Raw genomic sequence first — 15,710 nt, 5'->3', positions numbered from 1 at the left:
AATTCAACAGATATCAAATATTATTTTAAAAGCTAGTGTAATGCTTACCGATGCAGCAATTTGTTGTTGTTATTGTCAAATTTCAAGTCAAATTAGATTTATCTAGTGTTTTTCACTGTTTCAAAGCAGCTTTAAAAAATCATGACGTTAATATTTATGATATCTTAATATTTCCATGCCTTATAGTCACATTCAACAGATTAGAGCCATACAGTGATAAAATTTAAATTTTACATCAATACAAGCAATCGAGCCTTTGAGATTTTCTATATAATATACAGTATATGTCCTATGTGCGTATGGATAAAGTTGAACATACTGATATGTCTTATATGTATATTTCTAAATTAAATTAAAATAAAATGCTAATTCAAAGTATTAGTAAATATAAATGGTGTTACGGTTCACAAACATGACAGTTTGGTACGTACCTCGGTTTTGTATGAAAAGATGTGAATTGCACATAATGCAGTTTTTAAATTAAATTATAAATTATAAAATTGATATGTTGTTGTGGTTGAAATATATTCATTTACACAGTGGCTGTCATAACTTGTTTCATAACAGATTTATTTAAACATACATTAAATAATTAAGACATTACTAACAGGTGAAGTAAAATATAATAATATTTCGCAAAACGCTCTTCTTTAGACTTCAATTCTCTAGCGAACTAAAGAGCTGGACACTGATGACTTGCCTGAGGTAAATTAAATGCTACGAGACATTTTGTTTACAAGCTGTTTTACTGATGTCTTTCCGCGGTTGAAACACTGATTGAGCAATTACGTGAGGCATGAAATGTTCATTCATGTTTATTTCATGTTAAAGCTAGTAGTAAGGAGGAAGGGATGATCACGCTGACTACATGATGACTTGATCTGTCTTGCCACATCAAAGAGCGCCAGAACGGCATTTATTGTTTTAATTTCCTGGAAAAAATGGACACAGTTTGTAAGATGATACTTTGTTTCTTATCAAAAGTATAAAACTGTAAGTTTCCAAATGAAGTTTCACTCACACAGTGGTTAAAACAATGCTGTATTTGTTCGCTACACATGCGTACCGAACCGAAAGACCCATACCGACAATACCTGTTACACCCCTAGTAATTATAATTATCATAATTTAATCAGGGCATTAAAATCTCAAAATAAATATAAAAAATCAATTGCAAGTTAAGTCTTTTAATGTGGAGTCCTAGTTCTGTGACATACAGAGTTAATGCATATGTAGATATGTGGGTTTCCATTTAAGTTAGGATACAGTTAAACTAAATTAAAATGAGAAATGTTCAATAGATGAGATCTAAAAACCTACTACATTCAGAAAATGAACCTAAGTGTCCTACTTTCATCCTTTCAGACGATCATGGTGTCCCTCGAGGGTTTGACCAAAGTGGTTGATCCTTCCCAGCTGACTCCAGACTTCGAGGGCAGTCTGGATTATGACCACGAGGAGTGGATCGAAGTTCGAGTGGCCTTTGAAGACTTCACAAGCAATGCAGCTCGCATCCTTTCCCGTTTGGAAGAACTCCAGGACTTGGTGTCCCAGCGGGAGCTGCCGTCAGATCTGGACGGGTCTCGGCGTGCTATGGAGGAACACGCCTCCCTGAAGAAAAAGGTTACTAAAGCTCCTGTGGAGGAGTTAGATACTGAGGGTCAACGCCTGCTTCAGCGAATCCAATGTGGGGAAAAAGGCAGAGGAGATATCCAAGGATTAGCTCCAAAAGTCCAGGCGCTTCTGGATAAACTTCACGCCACACGCCAACATCTGCACCAATCCTGGCACATGCGCAAAGTTAAACTGGATCAGTGTTTCCAGCTGAGACTCTTTCAGCAGGATGCAGAGAAGGTGTGAACATTAATTATATGTGAAGTTTAATGGGGAGAAAACAGGATAGTTTTACATACAATATAGGGTTGGGACCATAACATAATAGATAACACTTTAGTATAGGGACCAATTCTCACTATGAACTAGTTGCTTATTAGCATGCCTATTATTAACATAATGACTGTTTATTAGTACTAATAAAGCTCATATTCTGCATGACCATATTCTACATCCCTAATCCTACCCAATACCTAAACTTAACAACTACCTTACTAACTATTAATAAGCAGCAATAGAAAGCAGCAAATAGTTTATTGAGGCAAAAAAAGTATTACCATGTTTATTACATGCTACCAAGTTGCAATGATGGAACACACTGGTACTTTTTTGTTGGTGGTTACATTTTATATCAGAATATTTTCATAAGGGAAACATTTCTGCAGTGTTTTTCTGTGCACAACCAAACTGTTTTACCTCCCTCCAGAGTCTTCTGTGAAAACTTCTGCAGTGTTCGGATGTTATACTAAATATTGTTAGAATGACAAAGAGTATTTTTGTTAAAAGAAGACAATGCTGTAGGAATACCATAATATTCTGATGGATTTGTGCAGTAGAATATAAAACCCTAACACACATAATACAACATGCATACATTACCATTCAGAAGTTTGTGGTCTCTTATGCTCAGGCTGCATTCATTTGATCAAAAATACAGTAAAAAAAAAAAAAAAAAAAATTATATATATATATTATGGAATGTTATTACAGTTGGTCTATTTTAATATATTTCAGAGTGTAATTTATTCATGTCATGGAAAAGCTGAATTTTTCACTTAAGTTTTCAGTGTCTTTCAGATCTTTCAGAAATCATTCTAATATCTATTTTTAAGAATACTCTGACGAATAGAAAGTTCAAACAAGCAGCTTTTATTAGAAATAGAAATCTTTGTAACATTATAAATGTCTTAATAAAAGTATTAATTTATTTTACTTTCAAACATATCTACCCCAAACTTTTGAACGTTGATGTATGAAAAATAGGCACGATTAAATATGTTGTACCATTCTGTATATAGTGATATGAAAGTGTTATGGGCAAAAACATTAATAGTGATTACAATTTAATAGTCAGAATTTCTTATAAAACATAATATTAATAATAATTACAACAAACTTATTTTATATACAAGCCAACAAATAATACCAAAGATAAGCATGATTTTCTAGAATCGTTTGAAACAGAAAATGAGCAAATTCTTTAAAACTTAACTTACGTTGGTACAATGCTGTTTCCTTACGAAAGTGTATTGAAGTATAACATAAAAACAATATTCCAGTATATTTCACAGTTTATGCCTTCCGTTTTTCCTCTCAACAGATGTTCGATTGGATCGTCCATAATAAAGGCCTGTTCTTGACAACCTACACAGAGATAGGAGCCAACCATCAGCATGTGCTCGAGCTGCAGACCCAGCACAACCACTTTGCAATGAACTGCATGGTAAGGCTGTGTCCAGTGGCCCAGCAGTAATGCGTGTCATCACCTGAGGCATTATAACAGTGTAGCTTGATGTGTGTTACATCATTTAAATGATGTGCGTTTGTACACGTGCCCTGACTCACTTAGTCATGCAAAAATGAACTTTCTGTTATCATATAATAGTCATGTCAATATATGCTTGAAGGGTATGTAATGCCACAGGAGAACAGTCACACGCAGATACATCATCTCTGTGTGTGTGCGTGACCCTGGCAGACATGTTAATCACCCCCAGTAGGTTTCAAAGGCAGAGAGTTTCACAAGAAAACGGCATGGCATCAATCACTGATTTTCCATCTCTATGGTCTCATCTGCCATCTGCCCATCCATATAATGTAACTGCTGTTCAGCCAATAGGAAGAGTCTACTACAGCATGTATCTTCTTGCAGTGTTGACCCATGTAGTTTTAAATGCTCTCATATTTTGGGAATGTTCTTTCTCAAATTTGAAGGATATAAATCTGGTAACACTTTTAACTTTCATTAAGAAGTCATTAAACCGTAATAATGATTACATAGACCAGTAGCTGATGTACTTTTATGTTTGAATAAATATAAAAATATCTTTAATTTTTAAGTTATAATTAGTCATTAATGACTGCAAATTAGATTTTGGCATTTTTTGAGGAAAATGTAAATGGTGCTTACCCTTGCAACACTTAAAGCACACATTGGGTATCATTCATGAAACACGAGCAGAATACATTTTTTGTATAAATTGTTCGCAAAGCCATATACATTTTCGTATTCATGAAAGTGTTATTTGCTCCCAACTGCGTAAAATTGGCATAAAACTTCCAAATGTTTTTTTTTTCTTCTTCTTCTGTTAGGCAAACTGATGAAATTGTATTTTGATAAATATTATTTACCATGATAATATATAATAAAATTAATTGGTTAACCATTGAGTTAAAAGTGAAAATAAATGTAATTGATAAACAACAATGAAATTACTGTCACTTCACAACACTGTAAAAAAAAAAAAAAGTTGAGCCAACTTAAAATTTTAAGGCAACCAGCTTCAGCAGAGTTTTGAGTTTTCTCAATTTGTCGTTTTAAGTTTATACAACAAAAATTTGAGAATCTCCCACAAAAATAAGTTGAGAAAACTCACTCAACTTTTTTTTTTTTTTTTTTTTTTACAGTGAAGTCACTTTAGCTTTATATCAAATCTAAGGTTTATGAAGTATTCGCAAATCCAAAGGAGAGTTTTTGGGTCTGATTTACACCCAAATTACACCCAATTATGCATAAACTTACATAAGTTTCATGAATGAGGCAGTTGAATTTATATGTACTATTTATTTGATTGTTTTTATTACATTAATTTTTGTTTGTTTAGTTTGAATGAAAACAGTTGCATAAAAAAAATTAATAAAAATACATCGATACAGAAATGAAACAGTTCTAGATAAACAATATAGATGTGGAAATAAAACCTATTTGGATAAACAATAAAGAAACATTAGTACAGAGACAAAGCAGATGTTAATAAACGTAAGAAAACAAACAATACAGATATAGAAGCAAAATAAAAGTAGATAGTAGAATGTAGTTACTGCAGCTTATTATTATTATTACTATTTTCATGCATTCATGTTCTCCACCCTCATGAATTTTCAGAAATTTTAAGGTTACAGCCCTTGCCAATTGCTAGGATGTTTTTATAGGTTTTCATCAGGCTCTTTGTTGCTCTTTTGTTAGTGTGTTGGGTTTGGCTGAGTGTGCTAAAATCACATGTCCTGCCTCAGCTGTGAGAACAGTCCACCCCCCTCTCACGTTGCTATAACTGTGCACAACTTAACGGATGAAATGCTTTATCAACTGTTTGCTTTGGGTTAGCCTGACTGCTGGGCAGCCGGGGGCACTACAGCCACCTCCTCAGGAAGTCCTAGGAGCCTTACTTCCCGTCTGATATGAGGCATGAATGGACGTAAACACTCTTTGTGTTAACTTGGTTATAGTGTTAGGTGGCTATTCAGTGTGTATTGATTGATAAGGTGATAATGCACGTTTTGTGTTTGTTGTGTTTATCACATCCTTTCTTACCTAACACAACTAAAATACTTTGTGACTCTTCTCTGATGTTATGGTTACTGGAAACAGACTATTAAAAACATTTTAGTTTTGTAATAAGCGATAATGTTCTGTGCTGATAGCCCACCCCCTATAGGATACCAGGGTTTCTATAGTTTAACCTTGTAGAACCTGACATATGTGTATGCAATAATAATCATATATATATATATAATTTTATTTTTTTGGGGGGGCTCATATAGACAATATACTGTAGGAGTATATGGAACTCATACTCAGAGAGAGAGAAAAAAAGTTTATTCAGAGACCCAAATTGAGCAAAACATGTAATTTGGTGAAGTAGCAATGACCAAAAAGTAAGATGAAAAATTCTGATGGCATGTAATTGTAATGTAAATCAATGAGATCTTTATAACAGTGTAGTGGACTGCTTACATAAAATGCACAGAAACATTAGATCAATAATAATAATGTAATTTCAATAATAATATTATTTCAATCCACCTTTTTCTTCAACGCGAAAGTAAGCCTATGGGTGAGACTTCCGGTTCATTAGCCGCTAGGTAAATAACGAGGAGAATAACAACATGCAGTTAACGGTAAAACTGTTTGCACTACAAACCAGTGTGATCATAATTAAGATAATACATTAAAATAATATAAGACACACCAATTTTCAATATCAAGCAGCAAAACAAACTGTTTTGTACAGCTAAAAATAGCTGGACGCGGATGAGACCGGAAGCTAGACCCATAGAATTTACAAATGGCCACGCTCATTTTTACGGCAAGAAAAAGGTGGATAATATAATAATAATAAGTCTCAGTAAGATGATATTTAAATAGTTATATGATCAAAACTGTTGTTTTAATTGTGGGAGGGCAAAACATTCAGTATAATGCAATGCAGTGAAATGTACAAATAAAAAAGCCTGATGTATCGTATTTGATTCTTGCATTTTAACATGATTTAAAAAAAACAAAATGTTGAAATTATGGATAATCATGTACTGTAAACCTAAGTTGCTTCATTCCAGTAAGTGTTCATCTTGAAATACTGCTAACAGTATAAACGTTACTAAAAGTCAGTAAAGATTTCACAGAACCACAACCAAAAAAACCTAAAAACAAACAAAAAAATACGTGTTTTGATCATGTTAATGATTACCAGTATTTAGAGAATTTTGCATATCAAATATGATACAGCAGGCTTGGGGTTAATGGCCTGCAGGTTCTGTGGCATTTGCCGTATGTATTGACAGTAATTCAAAAATATACTGGAATATTCGATTTATGGAGACATCAATGTTCATCACATGGCACACTGGGGGCCTGGTTGTAACCTTTCGTAATAGACATGCTTAAGCAGCTATGTCATTGAGTTCCAGGGGTAATGTCACCTGAGCGGAACGTTACGCTTGTCAAGTTGTAAATTAACTCAGCTCCCACTCTCTTATGAAAGACAATCTGGAGGACAACATGTAGAAAACACTCCTCTGGCTAAAGGCATTTTACACATGACTGGGTAATCTCCCATCATGCTGGTGTATTGATTAGTCCTAGAGATATCCAGAGGGAGATATAATGTTCCAGGCACTCCTTTTCTAATCATCCTGTATTTGTAAGAGAAAAGAGGTTTACTGTAATAATATCAAACCTGGGAGTCTGAGAGTGAAGGGTAGACTGTCCTTGCATGACTCTCTCTGTTTAAGTAGACTGCAAGGTCCAGTACTGTCATGAGGTGATTTTCTCATGTGAGGAAGGCTTTTGTTCTGCGGTATGTGTGTCTTGGCTGTGTTTAGGTTCTGTAATGTGATCTGTGTAAATGTAGGTACTGTAAAGTACTTCCTTCGTCTGTGCTCTCCTTTTGCGCTCAAGTGACTTGACATTTCATTGTCTTTTTCTTGATGTTTTCTGTTTTGGGGTGAGATTATGGTATTGCAAAAGTTATTTCTGGGTAAAATGTAGTTATTACATGTGTTTGACCAGAATTCTAATAGGGAGAAAAAAAAATTGTAAAAAAGTTAGTTTTAAGCTGAATTCTTCTCATTGGAGCAGTGTACGTTTGTGTTTGTAACAGAAAAAGAAAATAGAAAAAAACTGTAAATTTAAAAATGTAACGTGTAAAATTAAATAAACAGAAACATAGGTATTTACATTTACATTTAGTCATTTAGCATACGCTTTTATCAAAGCGACAATGGAAGCAATCAAAATCAACAAAAGAACAATAATATTGGCTTTTTGTTAATTAATTGTATAATAAATAAAAAGAAAACAAAAATAATATAGAAGCTAGTGTTAGTTTTTGTTGTTGTTGTTGTTGTTTCAAGAAAACAAGCAGTTAGTAAATGAATAGAGTGCAAATCTAAAAGGGGCATTTTTTTAAGAATAGAATTAGAATAGAGAGTGCTAGATTTAGAGGGTCAAATAAAGATGGAATAGATGTGTTTTTAACTGATTATTTTTAGGTATTTAAAATATATACACACGGACACTACTGTTCACACATTTGGGGACAGTATGATTTTTGTCTTTCAAAGAAATGCATACTTTTATTAAGGAAGGATGCATTAAATTGATCAAAAGTGACATTGAAACTTTTACATAAAAAAATAAAATAAAATAGTTGCAGGTACCAAAAAAAAAAAAAAGTACCTTAAATATAAAAAATATTAAGCACCTGTGATAATGTTACTTGAGCATATAAGAATGATTTTAGTAACACTTTATTATGCCCCTTTTTACAAGATGTAATATTGGTCTTGGGTGTCTCCAGAATGTGTCTGTGAAGTTTCAGCCCAAAATACCTCACAGATCATTTATTATAACATCTAGAAAATGTCATTTTTGGGGTGTGTCTAAAAAAAGAGCTGTTTTGGAGTGTATCGCTTTAAATGCAAATGAGCTGCATATTCCCGCCCCGTCTCCAGAAGAGAGCGTCACAGATTCGTCTCTCTGCATTGCATATCTAGAAGCAACATAACTGAGAGCAAGAGAACCAGTCTTTAGCTGTACATATGGGAAGCCAAATGCACTGAAAGTGGGATGAAACAGTGCGATGTTACAGAGCTCGCACCACGCAAACCTGTCAAATCTCACACTACAAACAGCGTGAACTAATCTCAAGCGCAGCGCTGATCAGTTAAAAAATACTTAATGTACGCACACAAATACGGTTAAAACACTAAGCACTATAACGACATGACTTTCACAAAGGAGTCTGAAGTGATACACGTATTTAGGTAGATTTTAAGGCACATTACCTTGAAAAATGAAAGTAATCCACGGCATCCTCAGTAGCTCAGATGTTGGGAGAAAATTAAGACTCTTATGTTCAGTCTTACATCCAAACACTTGGTTTAAAGGGGATTAAAAAATAAGGAGTGGGTGGATTTTTATCATTGTAGGGTGGTTGTGTTCACACACTGCCAACACACATTTATGTCCAAACACCACGTAAAAGTGGATTTTGCATAATAGGTGCCCTTTAAGGACCTATTCTCGCTATGAACTAGTTGCTTATTAGCATGCATATTACTAGCATATTGCCTGTTTATTAGTATTTATAAACCACATGTTAATGCCTTATTCTACATGACCATATTTTAGATCCCTTAATTCTACCCCATAATTAAACTTAACAACTAGCTTACTAACTATTAATAAGCAGCAAATTAGGAGTTTATTGAGGGAAAAGTCATAGTTAATAGTGAATATATGTGCCCTATCCTAAAGTGTTACCCACTTTACAAAAAGGTTCCATTTGTTAACTATATTTAATGCATTAACTAACATTAACTACAGTATTTATTAATCTTTGTTAACATTAGTTAATAAAAATACAACTGTTCATTGTTAGTCCATGTTAGCTCAGGTCAATTAAATAACATTAATATAGACAACCTCTGATTTTAGTAATGTATTATTAGTAAATGTTGGAATCAACATTAACTAAGATTAATAAATGTTAATTTTTTTTCACTGTTTATGTTAATTAATGTTAACAAATTGAACCTTATTGTAAAGTGTTACCATGATTTCTTATATAAGAATGAAAAAAGTCATTTTAATTTGTAATATTATCTCACAATACTATTATTGTTACTGTGATTTTGATAATAAATGCAGCCTTGGCGAGCATACAAGACATCTTTCAAAAACATAGCATATATATGTATATGTGACCCTGGACCACAAAATCAGTCTTTTGAAAAATTGACATTTATTTGAAAATCTGGAATCTGAGGGTGCAAAAAAATCTAAATATTGAGAAAATTGCCTTTAAAGTTGTGTTAGCAATGCATATAACTAATCAAAAATGAAGTTTTTATATATTTATGGTAAGAAATTTACAAAATATCTTCATAGAACATGATCTTTACTTAATAAATCGATAATTTTGTAGCTATTGCTACAAATATACTCCAGCGACTTAAGACTAGTTTTGTGGTCCAGGGTCACATATACTTAGAAATGTACACTTTGTCCGGTCTCATTTCTGCAACAAACATGATTCTTGAGTTGTGTACATTTATGTAAATCATACAAACTGATTTCTTTGATGTACCCTCCATGTGAAAGTCAGTTTTGCTAATGAACCACATGCTGGTCATTGACATGAAAATAGCACCTATTTATTTAGCATGTGTTTAGCTAGACGTTTCTTTAAGCTGCTTTAGATTTACATGAAAATGAGAAACCAGAAGCTCTTAATTGTTTCCATGATGTGATCCACAAGGCCTGTGATACATAACAGAGGGATTTGATAAATTTGTGTTTACTGGTGCATGTCTATCTTCTCAGAGCAGCTCTGAAACCAAGCTTGGGGTGAGTGATATAGAGAGTTAGTAACCCTATTTTCCATCCTGACTTCATCTGGTGGAAATACATTTGCGCATGTGGGCACCAGTGGCTTGTCTTATCTACATATGCAGGCTGGATTATTTAGAAATGGTCATCTTTAAATGAATTTTTTTGGTAAAATTGACAACAGATTTAGTGGGTGTGCGGCTGTGCAAAATCTTCTAGAGTTTATAGAATTATCCACAGGTGAGTGCGTGTGTTAATGTATAACAGATGGGTGCATAGAGTCACATCAATACCAAAAATAAAAAATGCTAAAATGTGCATCCATTGCATTATACTGGGATGTGGTTTAAAGCTTTAAAATATGTGTGTGTTTTCGTATATATGCATGTGACTATGGTATTGCTCCAGGTTTTCACGTGCTTGGACACGACTGCTGCAGTTTATTGTTGCACGCAGGCCGATACCAAACCCCCATCAAGTTTTTATCTGACAGCTCTCTGTGTATTGATCCTATTCCCTTTTGAATACCTCTGGGCTGTGTAATTAGCCCCATGTGAGGAAACAGCATGGCAACCAGAGCTCGACGTTCTACCAGCGCTCTCGTGCACTAGACTAGCTCTCCCTAAAGAACGCACATACAGACGCTCCCATTATGTCAGCAATTATGTGACGTGTTTCCAGGTGAAACAGAACGTTTAGGTGGAAATAATTTAAGGTGGAGCTTGATTCTATGCAAAGACATTTGATTGGATAGTGAAAAGTTATGCTGAGTGGTGTTGCTGGTTAATACAGTTTGTCGTTCCAAACCCGTAAGACCTTCCTTCATCTCTGGAACAACAAATTAAGATATTTTTGATTAAATCTGAGTGCTGTCAGACCCTCCACAGACAGCAACACAACTGCAATGTTCCCAGGTCCAGAAACGTAGCAAGGACATCGGTAAAATAGTCCATGTGACATCAGGGGTTCAACCGTAATTTTATGAAGCTACAAGAATACTTTTTGTGCGCAGAGAAAACAAAAATAACGGCTTTATTCAACAATTCACTTGGACTATTTTACTGATGTCCTTGCTACGTTTCTGGACCTGGGAACATTGCAGTTGTGTTGCTGTCTGTGGAGGGTCTGACAGCACTCGGATTTAATCAAAAATATCTTAATTTGTTGTTCCAGAGATGAACGAAGGTCTTACGGGTTTGGAACTACTCATGAGGGTGAGTAATTAATGACAGAATTTTCATTTTTGGGTGAACCATCACTTTAAACGTGTTTTGTTTTGTTTTTTTCTCTGATGTGTTCTACATTTTTACTGCAAATTGTGCTGATTTATCAAAAATATTATACTATATAGCTGTCTAACACAGCAACAATTAATTGAAAGTATTAATTTCTTAATTAATTAAAGTACTATAGAAAAGCAAATGCACATGATATGATAACCATCAAATTTCATACTATGGTGTACTGTGACTGGGTCATTGTTTTATATATGTTAAGATATTTGGTAACTGCACACTACGAATCATTAGTTAAGCATTAGTAAATAGTCAATTCATCATTTATAAAGCATTGTTCCAACATTAATAGGCATTAGTAAGCAGTTTATAAATACAGCTATAAATGTTTTGTTCTTGAGCATATCTATAATGTTTAATAATTGTATTTTCATACTTTATTAATGATCAAGTTATCATTTCTAAATTATTACGTTATTTACAAACCAGTTATTTAGGAGTTGTCAGTGGTTCATAAGATCATTTATAAAGTGTTAGTAAATGATTAATAAAATATTTAAATGTACATTTATAAATCTTATTATGTAGACACATGATAATAGTTGCTCAGTGTGTTAATAAATGCTTTATTAACACATATTCCTTCTGTAATTCATAATTAAGTCAGGTAGTTATAAAACATTTAGTAGTTGCCAGCCATCTATTTTTGTGAGCTCAACTAAAGTGAGGACTATTTATACCTTATAAAGCATTTACAAAGCAGATTTAAAGACTCATTTATCTCCCAAACAGAAAAGTTAAACAAACACAACACAGAGGGATACAGAACACAGACATATTTTTTTTCAAGGTGCAAAAAATGAAACTGTACAACTGTACACTTGATAAAAAATGAAAACTAAACATCTGCAATTTCATAGAAAAAAAATTAGTGTACAGTTGTACAGTTTAATTTGTTTGAATCTTGAAATAAATATTTCTGAGTTCTGTATCCCTCTGTGTTGTGTTTATTTTTCAGTTAGGAAGATAACTGAGCCTTTAAATCTCCTTTGAAATAGATATGCTTATAAATCAAGAACAAGGCATTTATAGCTGTATTTATAAACTGCTTACTAATGACTATTAATGTTGGGACAATGCATTATAAAGGATGAACTGACTATTTACTAATGCTTACCTAATGATTCATATCGTGCAGTTATTATAAAGTGTTACCAGATATTTTATGTCGGAGCTATTAGCAGTCTAGCATACTAAACGTTTGTTTACAGTGCATTTTCATATGTTGTAATTTCAGTTGTTAAATCACACTGGAACATTTATTTAATTGTCTGAAATGGGAAGACCTGAATTCAATCCATAATTCTTCCTCTTGGCTTAAGATGCTATTCCGTTCTTATTCACACACACTCACTCTCACACATGTTCCAGAGCTGTGTATGTGTATCTGTGGTCAGACAAGAGCTACTCCTCCCTGCAGGAGCAGCTACGAGTGAACTGCTGTGTATACTGTTTCCGAGAAGATCTACTGTGTAACATCCGTTCATCGTTTCTATTTTAATCAATAATATTAAAAAATAAAATAAAAATTCAATTCATCCCTCAAATCAGACAAGAATCATTATGTTTTGATTTGTTTTTAGCTGTGCCACTACCATATTCCCCTTGTACAGTATTTACGTGTCATCTTAACAAAAAAACTCATTCAGGAAGTGATGCATTGTATATAGCACTCAGTGTTTTTGTGGTCTCTTGCAGAATGTGTATGTGAACATCAGTCGAATCATGTCCGTGGGGAACAGGCTGCTGGAGTCGGGTCACTACGCAACCCAGCAGATTCAGCAGATCTCAGGCCAGCTGGAGCAGGAGTGGAAAGCGTTTGCCGCTGCACTGGATGAGAGGAGCACGCTGCTGGAGATGTCTGCTAACTTCCACCAGAAAACCGACCAGGTGAGGCCTAAATGTGCAGACGCATTCCTACAGATACATTGAGTGGCCAAACAAACCGATGGATTGATGATGATGCAGTGTGTGTGTGTGTGTTAATTACAAACAACTAATTACAAACAAAATTCTAAGCAACATATCAGTCAGATGCTGATATATTCAGCCAAATCGAGTTGGCGACTAAATATGTACTGTATGCTTAGAAGGGCTTTCAGATTTTAGAGAATGATGTGTTGTTCTCAAAAACTCATACCCACTTTTTCATCCCTTTACTGTTTTTCAGAAAAACAAGTGGTCAAGTTGTCTCAAACTCACATCACTGGCTAAGGTTAGGTTTAGGATCCATTTGTTGACATTTTTGACCACTCACAAATGTTTTAAAAGCACCGCAAGCCACGCTTATTGCACTTCTCAGGCAGTCTGTCTATATACAAAGACGGACTAAATTATGTTTGTGTGTTTTTTTTGTTCTTGGATTTTTATCTCTTGTTTTGTAAGTGAATCATCAGTGATTTTTCGGAGACTCTTTAGTTGAATACTTTATGTAGATAGGACTGTGCTGGAAAAAGGATGAATGAAATCTGTTCCTTTCATCTTTCTGTCCTTTATCGTTCTCTTTGAGCATTTAATACCTGTTGTCAGCATCAATATTAGACAGACACGCTGTTCAGTCGGTTTATTTTGCTCCCAATGAGACAGGGCAAAAATAGTCTTTATTTGTACAGACAAATTGCAATGTATTTAATCTTTTCCTAAATAAGACACTATTGTAAATCACTCAGTGGTGGATGGCCCAAAGTTAGCCTCCTAACAACAACTGCTATGTTGAGACTTTTTTTATAATCATTCCTGTATGTGGTAACAGATCACAGATGTGTATGTGGCTGGTTTAACAACCAATATCTGAATATTATTGCCTTTTTCTAGTATATGAGCAACATGGACTCTTGGTGTAAAGCCTGTGGAGAGGGAGAACTTCCTTCTGAGCTACAGGACCTGGAAGACACCATCCACCACCACCAGGGTCTTTATGAACACATATCCGCTGTCTATTCTGAGGTACAAAGTAAAAACTTTTGCTTGTGTTTGTGAATATTTTCACTTTAAATACTAAATTCAAGATACCTCCAAGCTGAGCAAGAACTAACAAAAAGGTATTTCATTCATGACAACTCATGGAATAGTTTTTCCTGAATATGACAGTGTTAATGTATTTGGTCCTTGCGAACTAGATCTGCTACGCACTCCGCTGCTGCTGCAAGGCAAATATGGGCTTGCTGTTGCCAATAGATACACATACACAGACATGTTGCTGTGAGCTTGTAAGATATGCCGCTGCTGCATGGATAGACACACATAAATCCCCTAGCAGATCTAGACAAGTGGAGCTGGGGAGGTGGAGTGTTTCAGAGGATCTCTGATCTTACAGTGCATCTTACAGCAAACACTGAACCAGACTATTTAAATTGTGAGCAAGCAAGCTCATTGGCTGCAGAGCAGAGGCCACCTTGTGCTGTGTAGACTAGCAAATGATGTAATTGCATGTAAAGGAACGTGGAGTTTCATGACTGAACTAGATTTTCAAATAAAGCTGGGATTTTTTTTTTTTGTAAGTAACATTTCTGGTTGTTGATGTGTATTATCTGTACATCCCCAGGTAAGTCAGGATGGCAAAGCCCTACTAGATAAGCTACAGCGGCCTTTGACCCCAGGAAGTGCAGATTCGCTGACAGCCTCGGCTAACTACTCCAAGGCGGTGCACCATGTTCTGGATATCGTTCATGAGGTTCTGCATCACCAGAGGCAGTTGGAGAACATCTGGCAACACCGCAAACTTCGTCTTCACCAACGGCTACAGCTCTGCGTCTTCCAGCAGGATGTCCAGCAGGTCAGACGCTTATTCTTAACTAACAATACTTTATATACAAATTATTGTAAACACTGTTTTTTACATTCCATGCGGATGTGGATTCAATTTATTTTATTTAATCACTGTTATTTGTGAAGTGAGAGATGTGCAGGGTGGAAGAGGTGTCAGAACGTTGCAGGAGACATCTGTGCGGGACAGATTTTTTCATTTAATTCTCGCCCACTTCCCACAAGTTTCTTCTTGCACATGCCTGTTTTCACTGAATTTCACTTCCTGTTCACAGTGATTTTGATCTGCCTGCTTTCCCTCAATTTTGGTTTGATTTAGGACGTATTTTCCTCCATCGAGCTAAAAATAAATAAATAATAGTTTATTTAAACAAATACAGTATGGGGTCAGAAGGTTTTTTTTTTTTTTTTCATTTATGTATTTC

General features: G+C 34.7%; 1 protein-coding gene across 4 annotated transcripts in view; it reads left to right on the top strand.

Annotated features, from left to right (window-relative positions):
• The window catches only part of triob (trio Rho guanine nucleotide exchange factor b), a 137,796-nt gene that overhangs the window by 54,714 nt on the left and 67,372 nt on the right, over positions 1-15,710 (top strand). For 3 of the 4 annotated variants that reach the window (XM_058746789.1, XM_058746788.1, XM_058746791.1), the window contains exons 6-11: positions 1,366-1,854; positions 3,215-3,337; positions 13,219-13,410; positions 13,691-13,735; positions 14,335-14,466; positions 15,065-15,295. In XM_058746789.1, coding sequence (XP_058602772.1) covers positions 1,366-1,854; positions 3,215-3,337; positions 13,219-13,410; positions 13,691-13,735; positions 14,335-14,466; positions 15,065-15,295 — 1,212 coding nt within the window. The remainder of the gene's footprint in view (positions 1-1,365; positions 1,855-3,214; positions 3,338-13,218; positions 13,411-13,690; positions 13,736-14,334; positions 14,467-15,064; positions 15,296-15,710) is intronic. The other variant, XM_058746790.1, reaches the window with a different exon arrangement.

This window comes from Onychostoma macrolepis, chromosome 16 (assembly GCF_012432095.1).
Source record: "Onychostoma macrolepis isolate SWU-2019 chromosome 16, ASM1243209v1, whole genome shotgun sequence".
NCBI classification, from domain to species: domain Eukaryota; kingdom Metazoa; phylum Chordata; class Actinopteri; order Cypriniformes; family Cyprinidae; genus Onychostoma; species Onychostoma macrolepis.
This window is presented reverse-complemented; position numbering and strand designations above follow the sequence as displayed.